Genomic DNA, 27,359 nt, shown 5'->3' on the forward strand with positions numbered 1-27,359 from the left:
TTATATCCACAATGTTTTAAATTATAAAGAAAAATAGAAATACAAATTCAGATCAAATCACTGCAATTTTCTAAATTAAAATAACACACACATATATTAATGTATCATTCATCTATAAATGCACTTTCACAGCTAATGTTTAAAATTATTTGTTCAGCAGAAAGTTCTTTTTAAAATCTGATTATTTCAATGATGTCACCATGAATAAACAAACTATATTAACCTACAGCTGGCTGACTAAATCCCCCATGTGTAAGACTAAACAGTAATGTGGGGAAAAATAAAATTCCACTTAATGGTCCCAAATCATTTGAAATTGTAAAGCACTGCAGAGCAACTCCCATTTGCCCTTTTAGTACTATATATATATTTATAGATATAGTATATATAGTATCACAGATAATGTAAAATGCCCACCAGTGCAACTTTAAAAACAAGTTAATGAAGGTAAGAATGCAGCAGAGAAAAAAGGAAGGAATTTCACACTGGCTGTGCTGCAATATTTACACAATATAAACAAGAACTGATCAACTGTCACACAGCATCTGTGCAAGTGTCTTCATTGTGTGTAGATGTGTACATAGGAGCGGTACAAAACATCACACCCAGGAAGCAACTAAAAGGTATGATAGAAACAACACATAATTTCTTATCAACATCTTTATTTGAAGTTTTTCAAAATCACATAAAGTATGAAAAACAATGCTGTGATAAAATGACACTGAATGCCCATTTCATACATGAGATGTCCAATACTTAACATTGAAAATCAAGCATAAACAGACCAACTGTTCTGAATGACTGCAGACTTTCTTTCTTTTTTTTGCTCAGTTCAGATCAAATATTATATTACAAACAGTTTTTCTTCAAACGTCATGTGTAGCTAGGTTGGCTAAGCATTTGATCTTGACCTTCATTGTTAGTGCCCAAGGTCAAAGTTGACCCAGAAAAATTATAGTATATATTGTTTCAAGGTAATAGGTTAAAGGTCAGACATCGGTGTGTTGTTATAACAACAGGCTGATATAGCATTTTATAATAAAACCAGCCCAGCGCCAGCGTGATGTAACAGAAAGGTCATAAATTACCAAAGTTTTCGTATGACCACTTCCTTTCTGTGGGGATTTGTTCTCTGAAGCTCTTGTTCAATTCACTTACATTCAGTTCAAGTGAAATAAATTCAGTTTTACTAATATAATACCAAAACAGAACAACAGCTGCTTCACGGTGCTTAAACTAAAGCATTCAATGAACATTTAACAGTATTTCACCAAGCCCTTATGTTGTCTCACAGAACACAGCACAGCACTGGAAAACACTAGATGTCTTTCTGAAGTGATGTAATCAAATTTAAAGAAGTGCTTCCTTCTTTGTTATGATCTTCAGTGGGATGTGCGAACACAACACAAAGCAGGCACCTAAACTTTGGTCCCACAGAGGTTGAACTGGTTGGTTATAGTGGTACATGCTCACTGCAAATTGTTTGTTACTCTATTAAAACAAAAGCCCTTCGTGATGCTTGGACATTCTACTATTCATCACACAGTCATGGAGTTCCACAGGGGTCTGTGCTTGTATCAGTACTTTTTACATTATACATGCTTATACATCATTAGGCAATTTAAATAAAAATGTAGGACTGCTTTCTTTCATCTACACAGTATCTCTTAAACGGAAACTTTCCTATATAGGAGTGATGCTGAAAACATAGTTCATGCTTGCATTTTTTTGTAGGCTGGACTATTAATCCAAAACAGTGGCACAAGAGCGCTGACAGGGACAAGAAAAAGAGAAAAGGTTTTTTTTATTGACTCCTTAGTGAATCCAGCATTGTATTTAAAATCCTTCTCACTTATAAAATCTTGACGAATCAGGCCCCAATCATATCTTAAAGGCCTCAAAGTACCATATTAAGAACCATGACTCAGCTATCTTGCAGTAGGCTCAGATTGCTGTGAAACTCCTTCACTACTCACGTTCCTTAACTCCCCAAGTGTTTACATATCACTGCAGCATATAATTACATTTTCGCCTTCTCTTTCCCTGTGCGTGTTTGTCCCTTTTGTCCTATGCTGTCTTTTTCTTCTTTTCTCTTTCCTCTCACCCCCAACAGGCCACTGCAGATGGCAGCCCTATACCCAAACCTGGCCCTGCCAGAAACCTTTTTCCTGTTAAAAGAGAGTCTTCCTTTACACGTGGGGTTTTCTAGTGCTGTAAGGACCTTGTAGCATAAAGAACCTTGAGGTGACTGTTATTGTGAATTGGGGCTATATAAATAACTCTAAAGTGAACTGAATAGTGTTAAAAGAAAAAAAAAAGTCACAGCCATGAAAGTAAAGAGATAAAAGTTCAGTAAACTTGGTTTATGTTCTTCATAATGATGCTAAAATATTTTATGGTTAAACTTGTGAAATGAGGTTAGGACATGACCTACGTACACTTAATAGTTGACATGTTACACTATTTTGATTGTCCTTTTCCACTTTGTCCTTCATATCTTTCGTGGCACAGTTTCTGCAGATCAGAGACCTGTTGTAACAAATAGTAGAGAAGCGTAAATTAACCACAGATCACACCAGGAATGCATTTTTCTAGTCATAAATGAACATATATCCTTAACTAGAAATCAAAATCCACACAAACACACATGCACACACAACAATACAGTCTTTAAAGACAAATGAGAGCAGATTGAAACATACCCCTCTGACAGCCCATTACTGCACGTTTCCTGGATGTTTTCACCTTTCTTCACTTTTTCCTGACTGAAAATTTGTAAAAACTGTATTACTTTAATAGTTAGGCGATAATAATAAATGATGTAGGATCTTTTTATTAATAACAAGTAATAAACCACTATGAAAACACCTCACTACAAATGAAACTGGGAACTTGTAATAAAGTGATTATCAGTGTTGTTTGGCTCAGTAGAACTCCTGGAAATGTTTAAGGTTAAGCATGTTTTATGTCCTGTGAGGACCATAATAGCTTTTAATTAACCCCAAAACACAAGGTTATGTATTGATTTTAAATAGCATATGTTATTGGACTCAATTATTAAATCAATAAAATATTCAAATTGTATATCATATTAATATATTTATTTTAAAAAATCTAAAGTGAAGTTATCTTAGCTCATTATTGTTTATACACACATACTGTGGTCCTTTCTATGTGGAAAAAAACTTAAGAAATGTCTACATCTGTACTCGTGTGTTGCTTTTCATACTTTAAGACTTCAAACTTCTTGTCTTTGTAAGACTTCCTCCCCGTAGTTAAATAGAGGAGGACAATGTCGCAGAAGAAGGTTCCCTGTTGAAAAGAATTTTATTCACTTCTGTGATATATTAAAAAAATGCTGTTCAATTCATTTAATAACATGTTGATTTAATTATTAATGATACTCACAGCTCCCATCACAGCCAGTCCTGAACCAATATTGATGACCAAGGGGACAATGGCAAACTTTCCAGCCTGTGGAGGAGATCAGAAACCCAAGAGATGTTTTTAAATGTGAGTTTATTACAATTTATTTTTGTTCAAAGACCAAAGACTGCAGAGCTCTTTTCAAATCATTCCTAATAACCCTCTCCTAAGAAGATAGGATACTACTACTAATAATAATAATGGTATTTGTGGTGTTATATGTATTGCCTTTATTACATAAATTATCTTACTGTAATGCATTGGCACAGTTTGTGCATTCATTCTGTCTCTGATGCCTTTTACATACCTTCCCATGTACCAGGATATGAAATCGTATGCCATAAACTTTGCATAGAGATCGATAGCTTTCACCAGCAGCATTTTTAAAGTATCTTGCATGTCTGTTAGAGAAGAAAAGAGAATATGAACAAAAATAACCTTTAGGTAATTTAGAATGGTTATGGTTCTTTACTCCCTTCATAAGTTGTAAAGACGTTTACGTGTCTGTGCAACATACCAACAAAGATGCTCTGCAGTGAGCCTCACCTGAAGTTAAATCCTGCTGCGATGCTCTTGTTGGAGACAGTGGCATCCAGGCGAGTGAACTGGTACTCTGGATTACAGTGAGAGGTACCTTTGTCAAGGTCACAGTCCCACTGTATCACAATGCCAATAGCACCACCCTAAAAAAACAGCCAAAACATGTTTATTCTAAGATTTTTATTTTTATACATTTATTCAAATTTGTGTACCTGTATGCATTCCACTAGTGGTGTTTTACCTGTGTTCATACTCAACTGTATAGAAAACATTGAGCAAACATTGAACAAATTTGTGTGGACCAGAAAAATCAAACAACAAATGACATCATAAACCAATAAAACTGTTCCCTTTTCTTATAGACTCACCAACCACTTCATTAGTTACATCCTGCTAGTACCAGATCAGACCCCTTTAATCCTTCAGGACATGAAGAACTAATTCTTCATGGCACTGAACATTCCACAGAGAGTTTGGTCCACATGACATGATAGAACCACACTGTTGTCATCTCACCATATTCCACAGGTTCTCTGTTAGCTCTTGTGACTGGAGGCCATAGTTAAGTGAACTCTTGTCATGTTCAAAAACAGTTTGAGATCAGGTGAGTTTTGTGCTATCAGAAGATGGGTACACTGTGGCTATAAAGGGGTGAAACTGCAGAAAGTCATTTTGATCATGTCTTAATTCCTCAGTGCATTGACTTGCTGCATTGTGACAGGCTGATTAAATATTTGTGTTAACGGCCAGTTGAACAGATGCACTAATGAATTATGAAACATGAGAAACTTTGTTCAGTGCGACACGTTTCGGTTGTCTCACAATTTCTCCCAAGAACAATGAGCAAAGGTCATGATTAATAACAGTAACTAAAAAAAACCCCTTTAAGTCATCATAATTATTTTGGGGTATAAACTCTGTGTGTGTTAGAAAGTAACATTTAAGGTTATATCACATTAAGGCAATCTTGAGGAAAATACAATGTAATACTAACAAGTGTGGCCATGTCCTGGAAGTTGCATCCAGCTCTTCTCGTAATGTCTCCCAGGCGAAAGATGGGGCAGTAGGGGTATTGTTTCTTATCATATCTGCATTTCTTCAAGTAGGATTGATCAGTTGTTTCAAGGATGTTGGACCTCAGAGTTAAGAAAAACACATATTTATGGATGCGAACTCCTATTGCACACAGCAATTCCCAGCTAGTCAAAAAGTACAAGGAGATGTTGTTGTAAATGTTAAAGAGGACTTACTTTGAAAATGAGAATTTAGGAAACTGGATGAAATTCTTGACGTAGATGGTGAAGTTTTCAGCATTTTTGAGCAAAGGCTTTCTGTGAAAATGAAATGTTAAGTAAATATAAATTTTTGTGAATAAATGTATAAGAAAACAATTAAAACAAATCAAAAAGTCAAACCTTCCTGTAGCAGATATAGAGGGATTGTGATTGAATTGCTGAGTGGAAAATGAACCCATCTATGATCCAGTGCTGTTTCATGTGAGCTGATACAATACTATTACAAGACTGGGTCATGAACCTGAGTGTCTCAGTGTAGGACATCCTCAGTTTAGATTTAGTGCCAAACCTGCTGTGCTGACCTGATAAATGACAACTACACATGATTTGCCTGAATGTTTGTGCATGTTAGTGCAGAGAGAAAGGAGGATCGGTCATTGTCCTCACTGTGGTTTGATGTCTTTTTCAGTAGGACACCAGCCAAAGATTTCACAGGTCCCATTGGAGTTTTCATTATTTCTTATGCATTTGCCGCTCATGACTCCTTTAGACAACGGACACAAAAAGACAGTTTAAATACATCTAGATGATCATGTGAAAAGATGATGCATTTGAGTTTCAGATTCAGACATGTTTCACAATACTGATTTAATATTAGGATGTTTCTTTCTCACCATGACCAGACTCCACCATCTTTCCCTTTTTACAGTCCTTGTTAACACTGCAGCGAGCATTAGCCACTTTGTAGCTCTGAGAACAAAAAATGATAAATAAAAATGTAAATGTAAGTCAAAAATAAGAGATACAAAGTCGGAATTTACAAATATAACACAAAAAGTCAATTTCAGTATATTTAAAGCAGTCAGAACTTGTTAGTATCCAAGAATATCTTAATATAAAATAGAAGATTTCTGTATTCTAGCAACATGGTGAAAATGAAAGTCAAATGAAGCTAAGGGTGTTAAATGGATGCATGTCTGTGCTTTTTTTATGATAGATTAGAAAATTTCTATTTTACTAGAACTTGACCGTTAAAAATGGCACATGCTGCATGATACCAAAAGGCTCCCCTGCAAGCGTGAGATAAGAGCAGATTTTTATGGCTGTTTGTTTGGCTCTTTTTAGCCGATGACTATCATTCAGGCAACCAAGAGAGTCTTTTGGGTTTACATACTGTATATTGTGAGCTAAAATAAATCATGAATAGTGACACACACACACAAACACACTCATATGATGATGATGGTGGAGGTGACAAAATGGGTTAAGAGGTGTGAGGAAAACACTTCTCTGCTACCGTGCAAGCAATATGTTACCATGCAGGAGAGGAATTACAGGTCAGCCACAAACCAATGTGCATAAGTTTAAACACATCACGCTGTTGTCAGGTGGGCCATGAAGGACTGGAGGAAGCCTCCACAGTCTGTTATATTCACATGCAGAGTGATAAAGTAGTTTCATAAAATATCATTCTTCCACATTCTGGCACTTTATGATGTTACTTATCTCATGTAATCACTTATTGAGAGTTTTGAGGTTTTTCCCTGTAAGTAACAGACAAAATGAAACAAATCCCTAAATAAATACTGGACACTCTCTTTACAGTTAACATCATTTACTTGCAACACGGTATGACACACTCTATCTGACCCGTACTTGCAAGAGGAAACTGTCTGTGGTGTGGTGCATGCTAGAAAAATTGGGCTGGCAGGTGAAAGGTTAAAGTGAAAGTGAAATCAACAGGAGAGGCAATATTTCTGTTGTCAGTAAAACAAGGGCACGTTTAGAAGAATCGTTTTATTTGATGGCAAATGTTTCTTTGGGCCAGAGTCTGTTAAATGACCTGCAATTACAACTGAGACAACGACCTGATCATCACCGCTGCCATTCATCAAATCTGAAAACAATGAAAACACCTCTTAGCGTGCCGTTTCATATAGTTAAAGTTAGAAATACCACCACTGTGGTCTATTATGCCCAGTCGGTGATTTAAAGTGAAAACAAAATGTTCTCACCTCAGCACAGTAACCCATCTTCTGGTTTGGTGTCTCTAAGAAGCTGGTTACAACAAACAGAACATCTTCACCCTGAATGACAAAAAGAAAATAACAGACAAGATGTCAAAGTCTCATCAGCAGTGCATGGCTTTAATCTGTCTGAAATATTAAAAGTGTTCTCACCTGTGGGGGGATGACATACTCCTCAGGTCCCCACACAAGCAGACCAGATTCACTGGTGTTGGTCACCGCAGTTCCCTTCACTTTAGTTATGACAGAACTCTGGATGGCATCATCTATCTCCTGGTAGCCTTGCTTGACTATGAAAACCCACCTTTAAATCAAAGCAGAAATCCCCAGTGTTCTCGCAGTGCTTTGATAGAAGCTTTGGTGCAAACCTTATGAAAATGTTTTATATGCTTTAGCCTTTTTCAGCTGTCTTTTGTGGCATACGGTATGCAATTAGGAGTGATACTGCTAGTCAGTGGTATCAAAGTGGTTGGCTTAACCTTGCAAGGCCCGGAATGAAGAGTTTGGGGTTTTTTTGTTTACATTTGTATTATTATTAATTAATTAGTTCCATAAGTAAATTGCCCAAGTGAACTGGCTGTGTGACTGAACTTTGATTTCAACATATTGTGGAGGCTCAGGGGCCCTTTCACCTCTTAAAAAGAACCAAAATGGTTTAGTCTACACTGCGATTTACATTGTTCACATAGGCAGAATAAAATACTGTAGCATACAGTGGCTTGCAAAAGTATTCGGCCCCTTTGAACTTTCCCACATTTTGTCACATTACAGCCACAAACATGAATCAATTTTATTGGAATACCACGTTAAAGACCAATACAAAGTGGTGTACACGTGAGAAGTGGAACGAAAATCATACATGATTCCAAACATTTTTTACAAATAAATAACTGAAAAGTGGGGTGTGCGTAATTATTCAGCCCCCTTTGGTCTGAGTGCAGTCAGTTGCCCATAGACATTGCCTGATGAGTGCTAATGACTAAATAGAGTGCACCTGTGTGTAATCTAATGTCAGTACAAATACAGCTGCTCTGTGACGGCCTCAGAGGTTGTCTAAGAGAATATTGGGAGCAACAACACCATGAAGTCCAAAGAACACACCAGACAGGTCAGGGATAAAGTTATTGAGAAATTTAAAGCAGGCTTAGGCTACAAAAAGATTTCCCAAGCCTTGAACATCCCACGGAGCACTGTTCAAGCGATCATTCAGAAATGGAAGGAGTATGGCACAACTGTAAACCTACCAAGACAAGGCCGTCCACCTAAACTCACAGGCCGAACAAGGAGAGCGCTGATCAGAAATGCAGCCAAGAGGCCCATGGTGACTCTGGACGAGCTGCAGAGATCTACAGCTCAGGTGGGGGAATCTGTCCATAGGACAACTATTAGTCGTGCACTGCACAAAGTTGGCCTTTATGGAAGAGTGGCAAGAAGAAAGCCATTGTTAACAGAAAACCATAAGAAGTCCCGTTTGCAGTTTGCCACAAGCCATGTGGGGGACACAGCAAACATGTGGAAGAAGGTGCTCTGGTCAGATGTGACCAAAATGGAACTTTTTGGCCAAAATGCAAAACGCTATGTGTGGCGGAAAACTAACACTGCACATCACTCTGAACACACCATCCCCACTGTCAAATATGGTGGTGGCAGCATCATGCTCTGGGGGTGCTTCTCTTCAGCAGGGACAGGGAAGCTGGTCAGAGTTGATGGGAAGATGGATGGAGCCAAATACAGGGCAATCTTGGAAGAAAACCTCTTGGAGTCTGCAAAAGACTTGAGACTGGGGCGGAGGTTCACCTTCCAACAGGACAACGACCCTAAACATAAAGCCAGGGCAACAATGGAATGGTTTAAAACAAAACATATCCATGTGTTCCAATGGCCCAGTCAAAGTCCAGATCTAAATCCAATCGAGAATCTGTGGCAAGATCTGAAAACTGCTGTTCACAAACGTTGTCCATCTAACATGCTGGAGCTGTGATGTGCAAAGCTGGTACAGACAGACCCTAAAAGACTGGCAGCTGTAATTGCAGCAAAAGGTGTTTCTACAAAGTATTGACTCAGGGGGCTGAATAATTACGCACAATCCACTTTTCAGTTATCTATTTGTAAAAAATGTTTGGAATCATGTATGATTTTCGTTCCACTTCTCACGTGTGCACCACTTTGTATTGATCTTTCACGTGGAATTCCAATAAAATTGATTCATGTTTGTTCCTGTAATGTGACAAAATGTGGAAAAGTTCAATGGGGCTGAATACTTTTGCAAGCCACTGTATTTAGCAGATAGGAGCTTATACTGAAAGCTTACAAATACTAACCTCAAGTAAAATTTGGGCTTATTGAATGTGGGACCAGTGGTTCTCAGAGGACGTGCTGTGAGACAATGAGAATGTTTGGAGGACTTTCTGAACGTTTCCTGACTCTGTGCTTGCAAGGGGCACTTTAAACCACGGCCAGCTACTGCCTCTGAGATTGTAGGTATTCTCCAGGGCAATGAACTTGGTGTAGTTTAGTTATCGCTTCTCACTTTCTGCTTTATTTTGATAGTTAATTGTCCCTTGTGCTTTTCATTTAGTTTTGCTTCGCCTTCTCACATCCTCCGTGATTTAGTTCAACTGTCTCTACTTCCCCAATTGCCCTTTGGTGTTTATAGAAAATGCCATCTTTTTGTCTCATCTGTCCCATCAGTCTCCTGGTTCCAGTCTGTTCCCATGCCTCAGTTTAGTTTCTTCTCTTAGGCTTCTGTTTTGCCTTTTGGACTTTTTACAACAGCCAAATAAAAGGATTGTTTTGTTGTTAACCCCTGCCTGTGTTCTGTATTTAAATCACACTCAAAACAGTCTCCCAAATCAGCAAACTGTGACAATATACAAGCAGTCTGAGCGGCCCTCTTCCATGTTGACCCACATCTCTGATGCATCTTTTAAACAAATAAGTGAGCCAGCGGCTGTACACAACAATCAGTGGGTATTGTTGGGGTGGCCAGTAATGAGCAGTTCATATACCATGTTCAATGAAAATCTATGATAAAACATTTTCCACAAAGTCTGCACAGTTTGAAATCTCCCCACATTTGCAATCCTCAAAAATGATTCCTAATAATAATTTTTAGTTGCCACTATATGATCTCACCTTGTGTCAGATCATTTGGAGAAGGACCTGCTGTTTCATTGTGTTCAGCAGTCCTCATTAACACAGTGTCACATCTGATATTAACAGCAGCTCATAGCCAAATCATTTCTTAATCACATTTGTGTGGTTTTCATATTCTCTTTTATTTGAGGTAAGACCACAGTCACAGTGTGCATTAGCAGTAACCTAATATCTTAGCTGTGAAAGTGTAAAAGTGAGTTTGAGTAGGGGTGGTCTAACCCATTTTTCTAGATTTTCTAAGGGATAGAAGCAGCATCAAAGCCTCCACTATTAATACAAACAAAGTTTAGAATAACCCCCCCCCCAATGAATGAGTGGGTAGCCCCCCTTTTCCTCCCACTATAACAGGGACTCTCTGATCTTTGTGCTGATAACATTAAAGGAATCCTAACAGATCGTGGTTCAATCACTGCACATCATAAACCTAATATAATCTGACTCTGTGCATTTTCACACATCAAAACATTTAAACTCAGTTATAAAGATAATTGTTTTGTAAAAATTGTTTTGTGTAGACTTATATGCCCACTTCACTACATTCTACCCACATGACCGCTAAAGATTACTGTGTGCAGTTTTCGTCTGTCATCAATAAGCCAGGAATAGGCCCCTTATGTTCCGTTTTCCGCCCCTGTTGTTTCCCAGGCAACACCTTTGAATTGTGTGGGTAAACCGAGACGCTGACCACATGCCACAAGTGCGCGTAGGTTCAGGAGAAAAAAATAAACACTGAAAGAGAAACGATCATGTGGTATTTGCTCAAACGGGTCAAGATTCTGACATTTTAAGCATTTTATTTTTAATTTTGCTTACTTACTTTTATTTTTCTGACATTTCAGAGCATTTTATTTTTAGGTCTGCTTACTTCTTTAAAGTATAAAATAAGCGTGTAACGTGCGAATAGCCTACTATTTAACACAATAAATGAACCGCTATTCTGTTTGTTACCCAAACGATATGCTACAGACAAAGCCCAAATGTTATTATATTTGTTGGGTGGCTTATTTTAAGTTAACCCATTAAGCAATAACATGTACAGTGCAGGAAATTATACGTGGTAATAATGCACTTACCCTATTATGTAACCAATGACAGATAACTGAAAAAGTCTGTGCAAAACTCCGACTGCCTTGTTTTTTGTATCAATGTATTTTTCTGTTTTGTAGTTCAGTAAGGAGTTGATCGCGAACGTGGCCATCACGCAGCTCTTAGTCTGCAGTTTGATGTCAGTGTTCACACGAAACTTGATTGTAATGGAAAGATTCGATGAGCTCTTACAGCAAACACCGCGTGGGAGGCGAAAACACACCTCATTGCAACTACCGCCAGGCGTACATTAGCCACAATATTCATTTAGGTATTACTGTTGGACTTCCTTAGTATCAAAGGCAGAATGGAAAAGGTAAAAGAACATCAACACGCAATAATTAACTGTAAAAGCAGATTAAGCAAGGAAGTTCAAAACAGGAAAGAGTCTCCTATAAAATGCCTGATTAAAATCTGTATTTATTATTTTGTTAATCCAGTTACTTGTTTTTAAACTGCATGGCAAATAGATTTTTTTTTATTTTTTTTTATTTCAATATCATATAGGCGCTGACGTTGTGTTGTTTTTAGGCGCCCCCTCCCCGCCCTCCTTTAACTGCTTTTCTGTTTATTTAATTTGTAATGTAATCGCTTATAATCCCGCTTTAATCGCCCATTAAAATATAAAAATGAAATACTTTGGATTGTAAACATTTTCGTGATACTAGATTATAACTACAGATATTTACCGGTAGTTGGAAATTACTCACAGGTAAAGTTCAAAAATTAAAATTGCATTTAATAAAACCTGTGATTTGTTTTCATCATGACAAATCTGCCTCTGGAATACTGTTCAAAACTATTTTAACAAATCCCTGTCTTAATAATAATCAATAAAATGAGAAAAGAAATACATTTTCTAAAAAAAATCAAATCAAATCATATCACTGCATGTATGGATGTATAGCAGGCCTACTGTGAAAAAGTCATTCATGAAATAATTGTTGCACCCACAACGTCGTCATGGGCCTGGGTCTGTGACCCAGGGATCATGTGTTATTTTTGGGTTTGATGAATATTTATCAGTTTCATTTGTCTTCTGCTTTTGGTTGTGGTGTGATCTGCTCCTGGTCCCTCTCTTCCCTGTGCACGAGTTGGAGTGTGTGTGTGTGTGTGTGTGTGTGCCGTGGTATGTTGGTTTTGCTGCCACACGAGGCCTGGAAAGCCTCCCGCCTTTGAGCCAGCCACACCTGGGATTAATCCCTCACCTGTTGCCGATCTGCCTATCAAGGAGCCCTACTTAAGAGAGCAGTGGAGCGGCAGTTGGTGTGGGATAGTTACACTAGGAACACGATCAGTTCTCCAGCTCATATGATTGTGATTTCTGGTATCTCCTGTGGAATGGTTTAAGTGTTTTTGTCGGCTGGTAGATGGGACTGTACTCAGTGTGGCATCTTTTGTTTCTAGGTCAAATGCGGAAACGTGTGGAGGGAGCAGCAGACTGTGTACATAGGCACCAAGGAGGACAAAACTTCACCACATATCAAGGAGAGGAATCACAGCGTGGGAATTGGGAACACACTCTGGATTGTTGGCACTGTTTCATAGCTTTTTGTACATAAACACACTTTTTTTCCATTCAGAACGTTCCGCATTTGGGTCCTCCTTCAACCAACCCTGACAAAGGTGGTTCCTAAAGACCTGTATGCAGAAAACTTGGTATATTTGGGTACTGTGTTCTTTAAAACAAATCTGTGGAAGCTGGACAAGTGGAGGGCAAAAGAAGAAGCGACAGGCCCAAAGAACTATCTAGATCAGCTATTCCCGGCACACTTAAAAAGCCCATGAAAATCCCATGGGGCTCACTCACCCAATCTTAAATCTGCACTCTAAGCAAAATATACAGGAAATCAATGTATTTTCTGGAAAAGTTTATTCCAAAACTATTAACAGCACAGGCTGTTGGCTATAAACTGACAAGTCATACACAAAGTGGGAAAACCAATGTTTGACCGACCTGCCACTGGGACACAAGTGACCACTTTCTAGCCCTTGTTGGCTTGAAATAAAATATCTTCCTCTACTGTTACTGCAACATACTGCAACTTCTGCATGCATGTCCTCAAATGGAGATGACCAACGTCTTTATTACACGTTTTGCCCTGATTTGGGGTTGGTTATTACTGCTGCCCACCTGGACAACATTTGCAAAAGGCTCCGACCACACTTTGGGATTCAATCATCGAGATCAGGGGTGTCAAGCATCGAGACCAGAATCGGCCCCAGACTCCAATCTGGCCCACCAGATAGTTTTGAAAAATATGAAGGAGAGGATAAATGTTGGACTATTTACTACATTTTCCTAAGTTTTAGAGCTTTGGCTACAAATAAAGACCTTCCCCGTGGTCAGAAGAGGTCCTGTTTTTTTACAGTGTGTTTCCATAAAAAGGGCCACCTGCAGTACCTTCGCAGCCCACCAAGCCCAGACTCCCACAGTCAGCCCACCTTTGCAGATCTCAATGCTTATTGATAGCCCAAACCTGCTGGAGCAAGGATTGTAGCTCTCATGGTGAATGGCATAATGTAACCTAATGGTTAATATTAAGTTGCCAATACTCTGTTCACATTTCTAGTTGTTATGGTTTAGTAGGGTCTGTATATCACCCAAGGTGACAGAAACACAGTACCAACACAGTTCTAGTGCACCCTCTGTGGGCTCTGTTTGTCTTTGGTTTAGCTACAGCTAAATCAGCAGCTAGTGGTCTATAAGAGATGTGAAGTTACTTACCTACGGCCCTATTTCAAAACCACCCAAAACCTTGCCATTCATAAACAGCTGGAGTCTCTTTGCTCTGCATCTCACACCACAAAACCAGAGTAGTGGCTTGTCTTCTGGTATCAGCCTTACTTGATAAAACACACTTCAGTATTCGGTTTTGGTGCATCCTTCGTTATTAGCAGGGGCGTCTCTAAATTACCTGTGACCCACACAGCTTAGCACCTGAAGTAGATCAAGAGTGTCCTTCTGCATTCACGGAGGATACAGAACAAGATCACATGTTTAATCACTGATAATACACCCAACATGATTACCTGTGCACAACTTTTAAGTGCAACATGGGCATTTTTTTGAGTTCACCACAAATGTTTTTTGAGAAATTGCCACAGAAGGTGAGCATCGCTTTCTCCTAAAAGTAAAGTGACCATTCTGTGTGTTCACATGGATTACTTTGTGTGTGTTTTTTCAGAGTCTGTTATTCCTTATAACCTGTTCACATCTGTCTTGGTTTTGATTTTGCATCTCAGTCTCTCAATCTGCCTCCAACACTGAAGAAGTGTACATTTCTTTAATGATGAAGACGAACAAGGATCCTCTGAGTTGTTCTTATCATCCAATTAGCTTAGCAAATGTGGATTTTAAACACGTGTCTAAACTACTGGCCTTACATTTGAAAACCATGTTACTAACAATTATTTCCCCCAATCAGATTTGTAAACCAAAAAAAAAAAAAAGTCATTCCTTGTTTCTTTTTTTAAAGACAAATGTTTAATATAATTTGTCAACCCTCCGAGGCAGCTACTCTATTTGTCCTTATATTTGTCCTTGTTGTCATAAGTTGGGCCGATGTCTCTTCCCTCCTGATTAACCTTCCTGCAGACAGAATTTAGGAATTTTGGATACAATTCTTGATGTAGATGGTGCAGCTTTTAGCATTAGTGAGCATTAATATTCTGTCAAAACAAAATGTTAAGTAAATATACTTTCTTGTGAATGAATGTATAAGAAACGATTAAAACAAATCAAAAGAATCCAACTTTCCCGTAGCGGATATAGAGGGATTGTGATTGAATTGCTGAGTGGGAAATGAACCCATCTATGATCCAGTGCACTTTAATATGAGCTGATTCAATGCTAAAAGACTGGGTCATGCAGCTGAATGTCTCGGTGTAAGACTTCAGTGGAGTATAGAGGTAAAATCAAGGAGCTAAGGCACATCAGAAATTAAAACAGATCATCAAGACGTACTATAATGATTGTAAATGGTGCAATTTTCAGCATAACTGTGAAAAATTAATTAAATGTCCAAACATATTTGTTTTTATGGAACTGTAACACTGATGTTAGAGTCACTCGTTTGATATAATGTCACATTTGATTTTGGTTCACTGTCTTGAACAACTGCTGACAGCTAAACCATTCTTAACTTGTTAGTTGTGCTCTGTTCACCTTTTTAGAAGAAATCAAAAGGATGAAAGCAAACTGTGGGAAGTCAGTTGTTAAAGATCAACATCCTTCAGTTTGCTTTCTCTTTTTCTTCTTTATGTTCCCATTTTGCCTTCTCTGGGAAATATCAGACTCTCAGTGTGCATTAGCAGTCACTTTATAACTAAAGGGTTTTGCATAATTTGTTTCAATTGTTTGTTTGTTTTCTCCATTGAAGTTTTGTCCATTTAAGTTTTTGACCATTGCTGCCCTGGAAAGTCAGTCCCACTTTTCCCACCATGTGTATCATTACTACTACACTTGCTAAACCAAGGTACTGTAATTGTAGTGTTATAGTTTCATAATCATAAAAAGGCATAATAACTTACAAACTTACATTGTTGGCATTGTCTTGTTCTTGAGTTCTTTGTTCAGAAAAACCAAAAAGAAACTACCCCACCCAGCTGACTTTCAGTCCAGCGTTGAGTGCTACTTTCTCCTGCTAGCTTTTGTGCTATAGGTGCAACACCTTTGAACTGTGTACATGTGGGAACTAAACTGCAAGACACAAGTGCACTGTCAGAACAAAAAAAACAACAAAACAAAACAAAAAGTAAAAGAAAAACTTTTCATGCCGTTTGCTCTTGTGTAGAAAACTGTAAATATTTAAATGTTTATTTTAAAGCTACTTATTTAACAATAGTGTCCACCTTTTTAAGACCAACACTGTTTAAAAAATTATTTAGTCAGTTAGGTAGTTAGTAAACTCTCTGGGGTCGATGGACAAGCCGGCACATTTATCAACCCCAGAGGGTTAATTAATTAGTTGTTTAGTACATATGATAATTTTGACCCTACTTAGTGGAGGCTACTTTGACCCTACATCATCCTAATTATTTGTGGAATGAGTTCTTTACACAGTTGCTTCATTGAATAAGAAGATACACAATGCAGAAATTACACTCCGTAACAATGCACTTATCCAGTTATGCAACAGATAAAAAAAATAATCGAAAAGTCTGTGCAAAACTCAGATTTTCTTATTCTTTGTATCAATACATTATTCTGTTCTGTCGTCAAATAACTAGCTCTCTTGGCCATCGTGCAGCTCTCTGTCTACGCTCTGATGTCAGAGTTCATACAGGAACCTTCTTGGAAAACTTCAGTATGACCTTTTACAGTAAACAGTCAGCAGGAGGTGAAATCATATCTCACTCCACACTACTTCTCCAAGACTCTGCTCAGCACCACCTGTCTACTGCAGCAGCGACATGCATCACAGGCAAAACAAAGATTTTAAAAAAGACTAACAAAACACACAAAAAAATAACAGAGGCAAGCAAAGAAGTGAAAATAGGAAACAGTCACTCATACAATGTACATATGTCTGTTTTTAAACTGCATTGGCAAATTGATTTTGTTACTTTTATTCACTTATTTGTAGTTGATATAATATATGCACTGACATATATATATATACACATATATACGTATATATATACACACACACACATATATATACACACATATACGTATATACATATATACACACACATATACACATATACACACACACACACACACACACACACACACACATATATATATATATATATATATATATATATATATATATATATATAAGATAAATCTCTGCATCTGTACTTGTGTGTTGCTTCTCAAATTTTGAGATTTTTTTGTCCTTCTATTGTCTGCAAGATTTCTTTTTCTTTGTAAAGTGGAGAAGGATAATGTCACAGAAGAAGGTTTCCTGTAAACAGAATTTAATTCAGTGCTATGACATTTAAACAATCTTGTTCCAATCTTTTAACAACATTTATACTTATTAATGGCTCTCACAGCTCCAAGCAAAGCCAGTCCAGAACCAATATTGATGACTGTGGGGGACAACGCTAAACTTTCTAGCTTATGGATGTGAGTAGAAATACAATAAACATGTGTTTGAATGGGATTTTATGTGAATTTATCTTATCTCTTTTTTTAAGAGAGATAAAGAGAGCTGCACTGTAAATCGTCTACTTGCATTTTCTTTTCCATTAACCAACCACTTAATGAGTTAAACCTTGTTAATACCTGCCCCACCCCTAACGAGGATATTAGTTTTTTTCTTTGTGAAATAAGCCTGTTTTGTCTAGGCTTCACCTCCTCTGTCCTGGGTGCTGCTGCCTTAATCAAGTTTTTATTAACAGTGTGAATGGCCCAGGAGAAGAATCTGTGAGTCTAGAGGTGCACAGGAGCCAATTTAACTAGTGATTCCAAGCCTTAAATGCACTGGACATTTCCTTCTGTGCATTTATGAAGCAATTGTGAATAATAAAAAGATTATTACCGGCCAGAACCTTTGTGGTTATTAATTGACTGCAAGACCTGTAATTTGCATCGAGGGGAGTTACTGTGGAAGCTAACTGTATCTTTGCATTCCATGTGGTAGGTATCATCCATATGCTAGTCTAGGCAATCTATTAAATGTTCTTGTGTTACCAGATGAGCCTGTCTAAATGTGTTATTAATTGTTAACATTTACCAGTTCTATTTGCATTGTTGTTGTCATTGTTTAATGAGTAATATGTAAACTACACGTCTATGTTTCTGGGAGAATTCAGAGTGCTTACTAACAGATGCTACTGATTTGCAGTAGGCGGATGCAGGCGGATTAGGATTATCAGCAAATTCAAACCCAAGAGAGAGAGGCTCAACAAATGCAGGTAGAGGCACTAAAGGCCTTAATTAAGCACCCTGACAGCAGTTGTCAGGTTAAAAGAAGCAGAGGAAGCATTGAAAGTGGCCAAACTTGTTACTTCTCTCCTCAAATCATCAAATCCAACCTAGTTATATTCCACCCACTGGTGCAGAAATGCTAGTTGCTTCTGCTTATGGCATTCCCAGACCTACATTGTTTTTGCTTTTTTGTTGTTGTTTTTTTTTAAGCCATTTCATCAGCCTGAAACGCACTGACTTCCACAGATTGCCTTCTGGGCCTCAAAAGACATGAGTTGAGAAACACTGGTCCAACGTACAATAATGATTTTATTTTGGAAATAACTTAAAATAGAGAAAGAGAAAGCAAACTAAAGGAAGTCATCTGCTAACGGTCGACATCCTTCAGTTTGCTTTCTCTTCCTTTTCTATTTAATACTCCAATTTTACTTTCCTGGGGAAAGACTGCACTCAGTGTACAATCTTTCCAATCTTTCCACACAGTTCTACTCTGCGTGAGTAGCTTAATGTTGTTCGTGTGTAATTTACGTTGAGTAGGCTAACCACGTTATTAAATTAATGCATGTAAGGTGAACTAGCAAACACCGTCGTAGTTACATGCGGCTGTCTTCTTGTTTGATGGCAGATACTCCCTTCACCCTGACCAAAAAGGCTAAAATGACCAAAGAAAAAGTGGGAAACAGCTAAACATGAGAGGTTTTTGGACAAAGTTTGTGTTTTTTCCATTGTTTAAGCACTGCTTCCAGCCAAGAGTGACACCATATATGCCCTATCTATATATGCCCGTCTAACACCCAAATTTTTCATTCATGGGATAATACAGGTTTATTCTAGTCTATTCTATTCTATCTCATAAACATAATGTAATCTGAAGGATTTCGACAGACTGGCTTCAACTACGGTATTTTAATGTTACAGTTCCATAAACAAACAATAGTTATAAGGCTGATTTGGTCCAGCGTTCTGTGCTACCTCCTGCTGCTAGCATAGTGGATAGCACTGAACTACAGGTGCTACATCTCCGAACTGTGACATCAATGCACTGAACCACAAGCCACAGGGGCAACTTCAGGGAAAGATAAAAAGTGAATGAACAGCTTTTAGTGGTATTTCCTCTTGTGTAAGCAACTTTAAGATCCTGAAATTTAAACTATGTTTACTTTAAGTCTACTTATTTCAAGTTAAATAAGGTAAACTTTTAAGGCAAGCAGTGTTATTCATATTTATTTAGTCAGTCAGTTAGTGACTTAAACAGATAAACATTTATAAACAATTATTTGTCCAGTGAGTTGTTAACAATGTTGATTCACATACATATATAAATTACACTCCACAATAATGCACTGACCCTATTATGTAACAGATAACAGATAATTGAAAATTCTGTGCAAAACTTCTTTTTTTGTGTCAATGCATTTTTCCATTTTGTAGTCAAATAATGAGCTCTCCATCATGCAGCTCTTCAGAGATATTAGCATTCATAGAGGAACCTTGTTTATGAAAAGCTTGAATTTGAGCTTTTACAGTAAACAGCCAGCAGGAGGCGAAATCACACCTCACTGCACACCTAATTATATTATATATTACTATTATTGTAGGGTCTACCTTACAATATAAAGCGCCTTGAGGCAACTGTTGGTGTGATTTGGCGCTATATAAATAAAATTGAATTGAATTGAACTATATCTCTGAGATGCTGCTCAGCACCGTCTCAGATAAAAGATAAAAGATTAACCAAACACAAAAACTTAAGATGAAGCAGCAAAGAAGCACAATCAGGAAAGAAGCTGTAATCAAATGTCTCGTTAAAATCTTTGCTTGTTTTAACATTTTTACATTACTCATTTCTGTTTTTAAACTGATGGATTTTGTCCAATTTTTTTGACTCATGTGTTTTTCATACAAAGCACACATTGACTTTTTTGTAGTTTTCATAATTCCCTTTTTAATTGTAAAAGCTTTTAAGTAACAGTCACCTCAAGGAACGTTATATAACGTATGGTAAAGACCCTGCATACAGGTCTCAACATATAGTTATTAAAGTCTTTCAGTGTTCATTCCCTGTTTTTATTAATGAAGTTGTTACTCAAATAACAAATAATTTTGGTCCGATATTAAAAAAAATGTAATATCTTGTCAATCACATGGACCACTGAGGTATCAAAGACTCTAAACGTGACAGAAAGCCAACTTTCCATGGAACGTACTTTTCATACTACCATAACCATAAGCTTTGCTCTTTTGCACATCCACTGTTTATTTCAGTGCAAACATAATAACACAGCTGCCAGTAACAGCAAAAAATGCAAAGAACAGTGATATAATTAAAGTAAACACTGAGATTGATGGTTGATACCACATGCTGACAGAAAAATAGAACATACTAAAAATTAACTGAAACACAGTCTTAAAAACAGCAGTGAACATTTCCTACAAGCATGCATTGTAGAGATTTTTATGGGGTACTTGTACACTCAAGTTAAATAAAGGATGTGACACCTTGACCTGCATAAAGAATTTCCCAACAGTAACCATGCGCTATCACTGAGTATTGCAGACGTATCGTTTTGAGTGGTGGAAGTATGTGACCTTTAATATATTCGCTAGTTGCAAGGTAACAAAACCACAGTATTGTATTGTACTGTATCAAAGTATTACCACATTTGATACAGTGTAAATAAACAAACTATTATACTGTCACATGATTACACTGTCACATTAAGACTTACATTTTGATACTCAGTTTACTCTTGAAATATATTTTGTTGATGAAAACTAACATTTAGTCTCAATAAATGGGTGAAATCTGGATAATATTGAAGTATTGAAGCCTTTTGATTTTTAGCGGAGCTTGTTGTCGAGATATTTTTATTAAACAACTTGCTACAACACCCACAATAAACTTCAGCAGTTTGCCTAGCAACACTCTGATTGTGACTGACGTGGGTAAAATGTGCTACTTGTCTTTTGATTAGAGTAGCTAGTGATCACTTTATGTACTCATGCGTGCCTATCATAAGGGGGCCTCTTGCCCAGGAAACATCAGCAAGCTTCCACAGGAAGTGGTCTAAAGCAGAATGTCGCAGCAGGTGCTTTCTGCTGTCAGTCAGAAATACAATATCACTCTTTGAAATGTAATTATTTACACATTTCAGTTAAAAATGTAACATTACTAGCATTCAGTTAAGATCGCTGATTTTTGTGCTAAACATATAACTCCCGGTAATATAAAGGTAAATATGGCAAACCATTGCTTTAAATAACTGAAACTCGTGGTCTTGTGGTTTCTTTCTGTGATGATGAAGAGATTAATATAGCATCGTGCTGCTCACATTGTACTAGATGCTGAGGAAGATGCATGCTGCCAGGTGGCCGCTCCTTTTTACCCTGTGCCTCACATGTGTGTCTTCAAATGGTAAGTTTAAAAAAAATATCTATCTATCTATCTATCTATCTATCTATCTATCTATCTATCTATCTATCTATCTATCTATCTATCTATCTATCTATCTATCTATCTGTCTATCTATCTATCTATCTATCTGTCTATCTATCTATCTATCGATAGAAGTTGGCTAATGAAAAGTAGATTTAATGTATTTAGACAGTGATTTTGTAACATTCCGATTTTACTCATATTGATAGAAAAAGGCATATCACTGAATATATTTTCTAATAAAATAATTTTGTCAATAGTTAGGTTCAAGGAAACAAACTGTAAACGATGCAAGAAAGGTTAGCTGAATGGCATATACAGATCACACAAGTTCAGTGAAAAATTGAAGCACTATCAGTCTGCGTGCACTTTTTTTGTGGTCTTCATTTGGTTTTTATCTTCATCTTAATCTGGTCTTCACAGTCAGTATACTTTCAAAAATGTCTAAACTTGTGTGACATGAATGTAGACAACAAGAATAAGTAAGAATAAGATGTTTCTAATTAAATATAATAATCAAGTGATTTAAATGGTGAATGGACTCATTCTTATATAGCGCTTTTCTACTCTCCTGGAGCACTCAAAGCGTGTTATACGCGCTTTATTTAGAAAGAGTGAAGATGTGAATTCAGCTTACAGGCATGTGGTGATTAAAATGTTTGTATGATGAACTCCAGCCAGACTGCACAAAAGAGCACAGAGGAGAACCATCTATGCCTCGTTTTTGGTGACAGTGATCTACATGAATCTGTACTAACTGATGGAAGTGTGAGCTCTGAAGTAGGCAGAGGGAAATTGAAAAATAAACAGATAAATAAAAAGACTGACAAACTGCTTAAAAGACAGAATAATTATTATCTCAGCAGGATCATGATCCAGGGTGTGAGAGCTACCTTTTGATAGAATATTTTCTCACCTAATGTCTCACTTTTCAAATCAATACTATATACTTTGACATTTTGTTGTCTAATACAGAGAAATACTTATTCACTCACCGCTCACCTCATTAGATATGTTATTTTTTTATTGCGTTGAATCCGGGATTTGCCTTCAGAGCCGCTGTAATGATTTGTGTAACAGATTAAACTGGTTGCTGTAAGAGTTCCCCAGATATTTCAGTCCATATTGACATGATAGCATCACACAGTTGCTGCCGATTCATCACATCCATGATGTGAATCTCCTGTTCAACCATATCCCCCAAATGCTCGAGACTAAGAGCTGCTGACTACTTGACTACAGTGATACAATGATTCTGTTGGAAGTAGCCATCAAATGATGGTACATAGTGGTCATAAAGGTGCACTGTGGACATGGTCAGCAACAATACTCAGGTAGACATTTATGCCATATTCTGACCCTAGCATCCAAATGTTGTGGCTGAAATCAAGACTTATCAAACGTTTTTCCAATTTGCTTTGGTTCAATTCTGGTGACCCCGTTTGACTTGTAGCCTCAGTTTCCCATTCTTAGCTGACGAAGTGGCCCACAGTGGGGTGTTTGCTGTTCTAGCCCATCTGCTTTAGGGGCCAGCGCATTGTGCGTTGATGTTCTTCTGTATACTTTGGTTGTAGCAAGGGGTTATTTGAGTTCGCGTTGCCTTTCTGTCAGCTCAAAGCAATTTCTAACCTCTGGCATAAACAAAGCAGTGAACAGTTGCTCACTGCATATTTTTTAGTAAAAAAGTAATTTTTTAGTTAAAGAAGTCCTGAAATACTCAGACCAGCTCCTCTGACACCAACAACGTCACATTCAAAGTCAGTTACATCACCTTTCTACCCTATTTTGATACTATTTTGATAACTTATCTGTTACATAATAGGGTCAGCGCAGGTTGTTTTGATCATGTCCACGTGCCTAAACGCATTAAATTGCTGTTATATCACTGGTTGATGTTTGTATTAATGAAAGGTTGAATTTGAACTTTTCCTTATCAATATTTTTTGAACCTATTTTAGGCTGACCACAAAGAGTGTTAGAGTGAATGTTAATCTCCAAGCCTCATTTAAATGTTTATGTGTATGAAGAAACTAAATGAGTTGTTGTGAACAAATGACAGAGCAGGTGTTTTTTTTCAACAGTCAGCAGCATTTTTAGTATCTCTATCCACCATATAACATATGGCCCATCAAATAATATAAAACTTCCTCTTCATACCTATATTGTTTTTATGTATTTTTTTGTTATTGTACAAGTATAACATATATTCTATATTATTTATATGCATTTAGATTTCTTCTGTCATGAGTTCTCTTCAGCTAATCTTATCGTCATCTAAACATTGTACGCTTGTAAATGAAATGTTTATTTTGCTGTGGTAAAACCTATAAAGAAATGTCTGTTCTCATTCCCTCTAACAGCTTTTTTTAAATATAAATGTTTCAGAGAAAACAATAAGCACACAAAATTATGATAAAAAATTGATTTAATATTACTTTGTTTCACATTTTGTGGTTTTTGTATCAACAGATGCCGCTTGAGTTTTTAACTACTTTTGGTGTAAATGTACATTGGCGTAAGATATGGTTACTCTGTTGAAACATATTTAAAATTGCTTACATCATTTTAACATACTTTTTACAGAAGATAATACATTTTTATACTAATGTAGTACCACAGAGCCAGTTTTAATCAATGTGTAAGCAGGTTGTATAATATAGTCGTATAGGAGTAAGACTTTCTTGTGTTGGCTTTTTGGTCATTTGAATATGAAATTACTAAACTTGACTGTATTTCATTTTTTCCTTTAAGATGAAAAATCTTGTGGGGATTCAGAAGACTTCTGTGAGAAGCTCAGTCTAACCGTTTCAATTGGCACGTCTGCGTTACTACCATGCACCGCTCGACCAACCAGCTCCAAGTGGATGACATGGAGCCACGCTGCCACAAAGCAGGCAGAGATGGTCCAGCTTTCATCTGAAGGGCATGTTAAGTTCCTGGACCCCAGAAATGGTCGAGTCAAAGTCTTTCCAAACCAGCAAAGAGACGGGAACTACTCCATCAAAATCGATGAGCTTGAAATATCTGACCTAGGATGTTACCGCTGTGGGTGGCGGTGTGTTCAAGTGCAAGTGATGGAAAGTCGTAAGTGGAGTTTTATTTTAAGCTATGTTAAGTATTCAATACTAAACAGCAGCCTGTAGAGTTTCTTCCTTTCCAGGGTCACAAACCTCAAGACCCATTACATGAGAAGGGACAAATGATTAAGCGACTGTTTCCTGTGACACATATTTTGTAAAACCACAACTTTTCATGCAGGTGCAAGTACCGCCGACATGTGGCCAGTCATTTACATCTGTATTGGTGTGGCTGCACTCCTTCTGATGGTTGTTGTCAGCTTCTACATCTACTGGAAATGCATAGGTGAGAACCTGACATGTCAGACACAAAGCTGAAACTGGGTGGTTTAGTAATACACTGTTTGCTTCTCTTTTAGTTTGCAGTAAAAACAAAACACAGGACAGTCCAGAGATTCCCACCATTGCAGGTACAGAGTCTATGCAATAAATTCATCTCTGTGTTACATCAGTTTAATGCTCTGTTACCTGCTTTACCATTATTTGTGCAAACTTTCTCCAACTATAGAAGTTTAACAGCTGAGCTAATCTTTCTAATATCCTCTGCAAATACTGCTGAAGGATACCGCTTGTCTATGTACCTTTCTTTGTCATTTTTTTCACTTGTTACCATATTTTATCAACACTTAAAAAAGGGATTCAATTAAATTAAAAGGGAATTTAAATTGGGATTACAAATATATGTATATATAATATATACACTAAAATAACATTGCTGTTTCACTGGAAAAAGGTAACAGATGCAGGCGGGTTTGTTGTTTCCCGCCTGCAGCTCAGTGTTTAACATGCTAACCTGCAGTAACTACCTGCTGGCTTCATATTTAGCAGACAAAATCTTAAAAATTTGCCAAGACGTGGAATAGCTGTCTTCCCAAAAATCTCTGAATAGACCTTTAAGTTGCTCTGACTAATGTGCCACTGCAGATCCCAGTGCTCCACCTATGCCAGCAATCAACGTACCAGTAGGTGTACATGTGCGTGTACAACAGGCACCAGGAGCCTACGGTAATAATCTCGTCTACGGTGAGTTTACTCATCTTTTCTTCCCTCCTTACTTGCTAAAATAAGTAATAAGTAATTGTCTCCCACCTGAGAAATAATGATGAGCACGTTTTAAACAAATCTTTTTTTGAACAACAGAAAATGATAACCTGCGCCCAGCAAGTGCAGAACCCCCCAGAAATCACTATGATTTACATGGAGCTGTGCAGTATCTGGACAGTATTCAGCCTCAACAGCCCGGTCAAAGCAGCGGTGGGATTTATCCAAACTTGGATCAGTTTCACTTTGAAAGGGTGGAAAGTCACAGAACCAGACAGAGATTTCATTTAGGTGCTTGGAAAAAGTCACTTTACTTACTGCATTACTGGTGACTTCTAAATTGTAACAGTGTGAAGTAACTGTCTTCTCTTACCCCATTAGAGCTTTTCAGCAGATTACGGCAAGCAAGTCTCAGTCGGCATTACTACGGTAATCTTTAATTAAATTTACATTTAAATTATTTTATTATTATGAGTTCAGTTCTGTCCGATTTTGACTCATCCATTTTATTTCACAGTTAACCAACGCGATCTCCGCAAGCAACACGCCACGTCAAAGCAGGCGGACAATCAAAAGAGAGGTAGTTTGAGTTGATGAGAAATGATGAGAATGTCTGACAATAAACACAAAACACAGATTCCATTATTAACTCACATTTCTTTTCCAGTTGGCCACGAGAGGAAGAAAAACAAAGACAGTGAGTGTTGACTTCATCTGAAGTAATGACTGAATGTAGTGTAAAGCGCTTTGGGGTCCTTAGGGACTGAGTAAAGCGCTATACAAATGCAGGCCATTTACCATTTACCATCTGTGGGCATGTTACTAATCAAATAATACTGTGCACTGAACTGTTGTTTCTTCCTTTTCCTTTTTCAGACTGTGAATACAATAACCCGATTTACAACACGAGCACAGACCAGCTCAACCGGCTGTAGAGAATAAAGGACAGCGATTTAAACTCTTCCACAGTGAGGATTACTGATTTGTTTATTTTATTTCTTTGAAGTGATCCATGTCTTATTGTATTTGTTTGTAGTATCACTGCACTTATTTCACTCCCTGTACTGTTCTTGTTTCTGAACTGTTGTTTGTATGCTCTTTTACTAAAATCATCATTTATGGATCTTCACATATAATATATTTGCAGTCTGAATGTACACACATTCAGAGATGTGTGTTACTTAAACTTAATAAAAGAACCTGTATGTACTAAATTTGGTTTGACTTTTATCACTGCATGTTAAAGCAGATCTACGGTGCTTTCACTGTCAGCGCTTGTACCTTCTGTCATAGTAACAATGAGATTGCATTGATCTGGATCCCAACTTTTCACTATGTCACCAAGAATTGCTGCATCATTGTGAAAACTATTGCTAAGTAAATAAAAGAGTGGCAGATCGTAGAGTGCCAACCAAATGCCTGATCCTCTAAATCTTCCCAAAAACTGATTCT

At 37.4% G+C, this 27,359-nt stretch overlaps 2 protein-coding genes and 1 long non-coding RNA gene across 6 annotated transcripts; 2 read left to right on the plus strand and 1 right to left on the minus strand.

Moving 5' to 3' along the window:
• Positions 1-1,891: 1,891 nt before the first annotated feature.
• Positions 1,892-11,730, minus strand: LOC100709486 (P2X purinoceptor 5). 3 transcript variants are annotated; one of them, XM_019345418.2, is made up of 13 exons: positions 11,458-11,730; positions 7,382-7,532; positions 7,217-7,288; positions 5,876-5,951; positions 5,649-5,745; positions 5,217-5,297; positions 4,961-5,102; positions 3,973-4,109; positions 3,734-3,827; positions 3,409-3,474; positions 3,230-3,312; positions 2,703-2,765; positions 1,892-2,529 (listed from the first exon to the last, which is right to left on the minus strand). In XM_019345418.2, the coding sequence occupies exons 1-13, from the start codon at positions 11,580-11,582 to the stop codon at positions 2,400-2,402; spliced, it is 1,317 nt and encodes a 438-aa protein (XP_019200963.1). In that variant the 5' UTR covers positions 11,583-11,730; the 3' UTR covers positions 1,892-2,399. The 3 variants fall into 3 exon arrangements, with proteins under 3 accessions (XP_019200963.1, XP_025754302.1, XP_019200964.1); XM_025898517.1 differs by having other exon boundaries at positions 2,387-2,529; positions 2,703-2,782; XM_019345419.2 differs by lacking the exon at positions 3,230-3,312 and having other exon boundaries at positions 2,387-2,529; positions 11,458-11,729.
• Positions 11,731-12,752: 1,022 nt separating this feature from the next.
• On the plus strand, positions 12,753-13,962 carry LOC112842203 (uncharacterized). Its single transcript, XR_003213926.1, has 2 exons — positions 12,753-12,797; positions 12,878-13,962. It is a non-coding gene; the product is annotated as an uncharacterized LOC112842203 (long non-coding RNA).
• Positions 13,963-18,734: 4,772 nt separating this feature from the next.
• LOC102075542 (uncharacterized) lies at positions 18,735-27,121 on the plus strand. 2 transcript variants are annotated; one of them, XM_019367149.1, is made up of 11 exons: positions 18,735-18,847; positions 21,696-21,768; positions 24,541-24,873; positions 25,048-25,152; positions 25,226-25,276; positions 25,791-25,889; positions 26,007-26,198; positions 26,289-26,336; positions 26,425-26,487; positions 26,575-26,604; positions 26,784-27,121. In XM_019367149.1, the coding sequence occupies exons 2-11, from the start codon at positions 21,696-21,698 to the stop codon at positions 26,840-26,842; spliced, it is 1,053 nt and encodes a 350-aa protein (XP_019222694.1). In that variant the 5' UTR covers positions 18,735-18,847; the 3' UTR covers positions 26,843-27,121. The 2 variants fall into 2 exon arrangements, with proteins under 2 accessions (XP_019222694.1, XP_005474684.1); XM_005474627.4 differs by lacking the exon at positions 18,735-18,847 and adding an exon at positions 21,433-21,586.
• Positions 27,122-27,359: the final 238 nt, after the last annotated feature.

The sequence above is a fragment of the Oreochromis niloticus genome, linkage group LG14 (assembly GCF_001858045.2).
Source record: "Oreochromis niloticus isolate F11D_XX linkage group LG14, O_niloticus_UMD_NMBU, whole genome shotgun sequence".
Lineage (NCBI taxonomy): Eukaryota > Metazoa > Chordata > Actinopteri > Cichliformes > Cichlidae > Oreochromis > Oreochromis niloticus.

Coding starts and splice junctions, on each gene's coding strand:
- LOC100709486 (XM_019345418.2), bottom strand. CDS start 11,582: ATGGCCACGTTCGCGATCAACTCCTTACTGAACTACAAAACAGAAAAA. Junction 7,289..7,381: donor AGTATGTCATCCCCCCACAG/GTGAGAACACTT, acceptor TTTGTCATTCAG/GGTGAAGATGTTCTGTTTGT. Junction 3,475..3,733: donor ATATCCTGGTACATGGGAAG/GTATGTAAAAGG, acceptor TCTCCTCCACAG/GCTGGAAAGTTTGCCATTGT.
- LOC102075542 (XM_019367149.1), top strand. CDS start 21,696: ATGCTGAGGAAGATGCATGCTGCCAGGTGGCCGCTCCTTTTTACCCTG. Junction 24,874..25,047: donor AGTGCAAGTGATGGAAAGTC/GTAAGTGGAGTT, acceptor CTTTTCATGCAG/GTGCAAGTACCGCCGACATG. Junction 26,337..26,424: donor TCTCAGTCGGCATTACTACG/GTAATCTTTAAT, acceptor TTTATTTCACAG/TTAACCAACGCGATCTCCGC.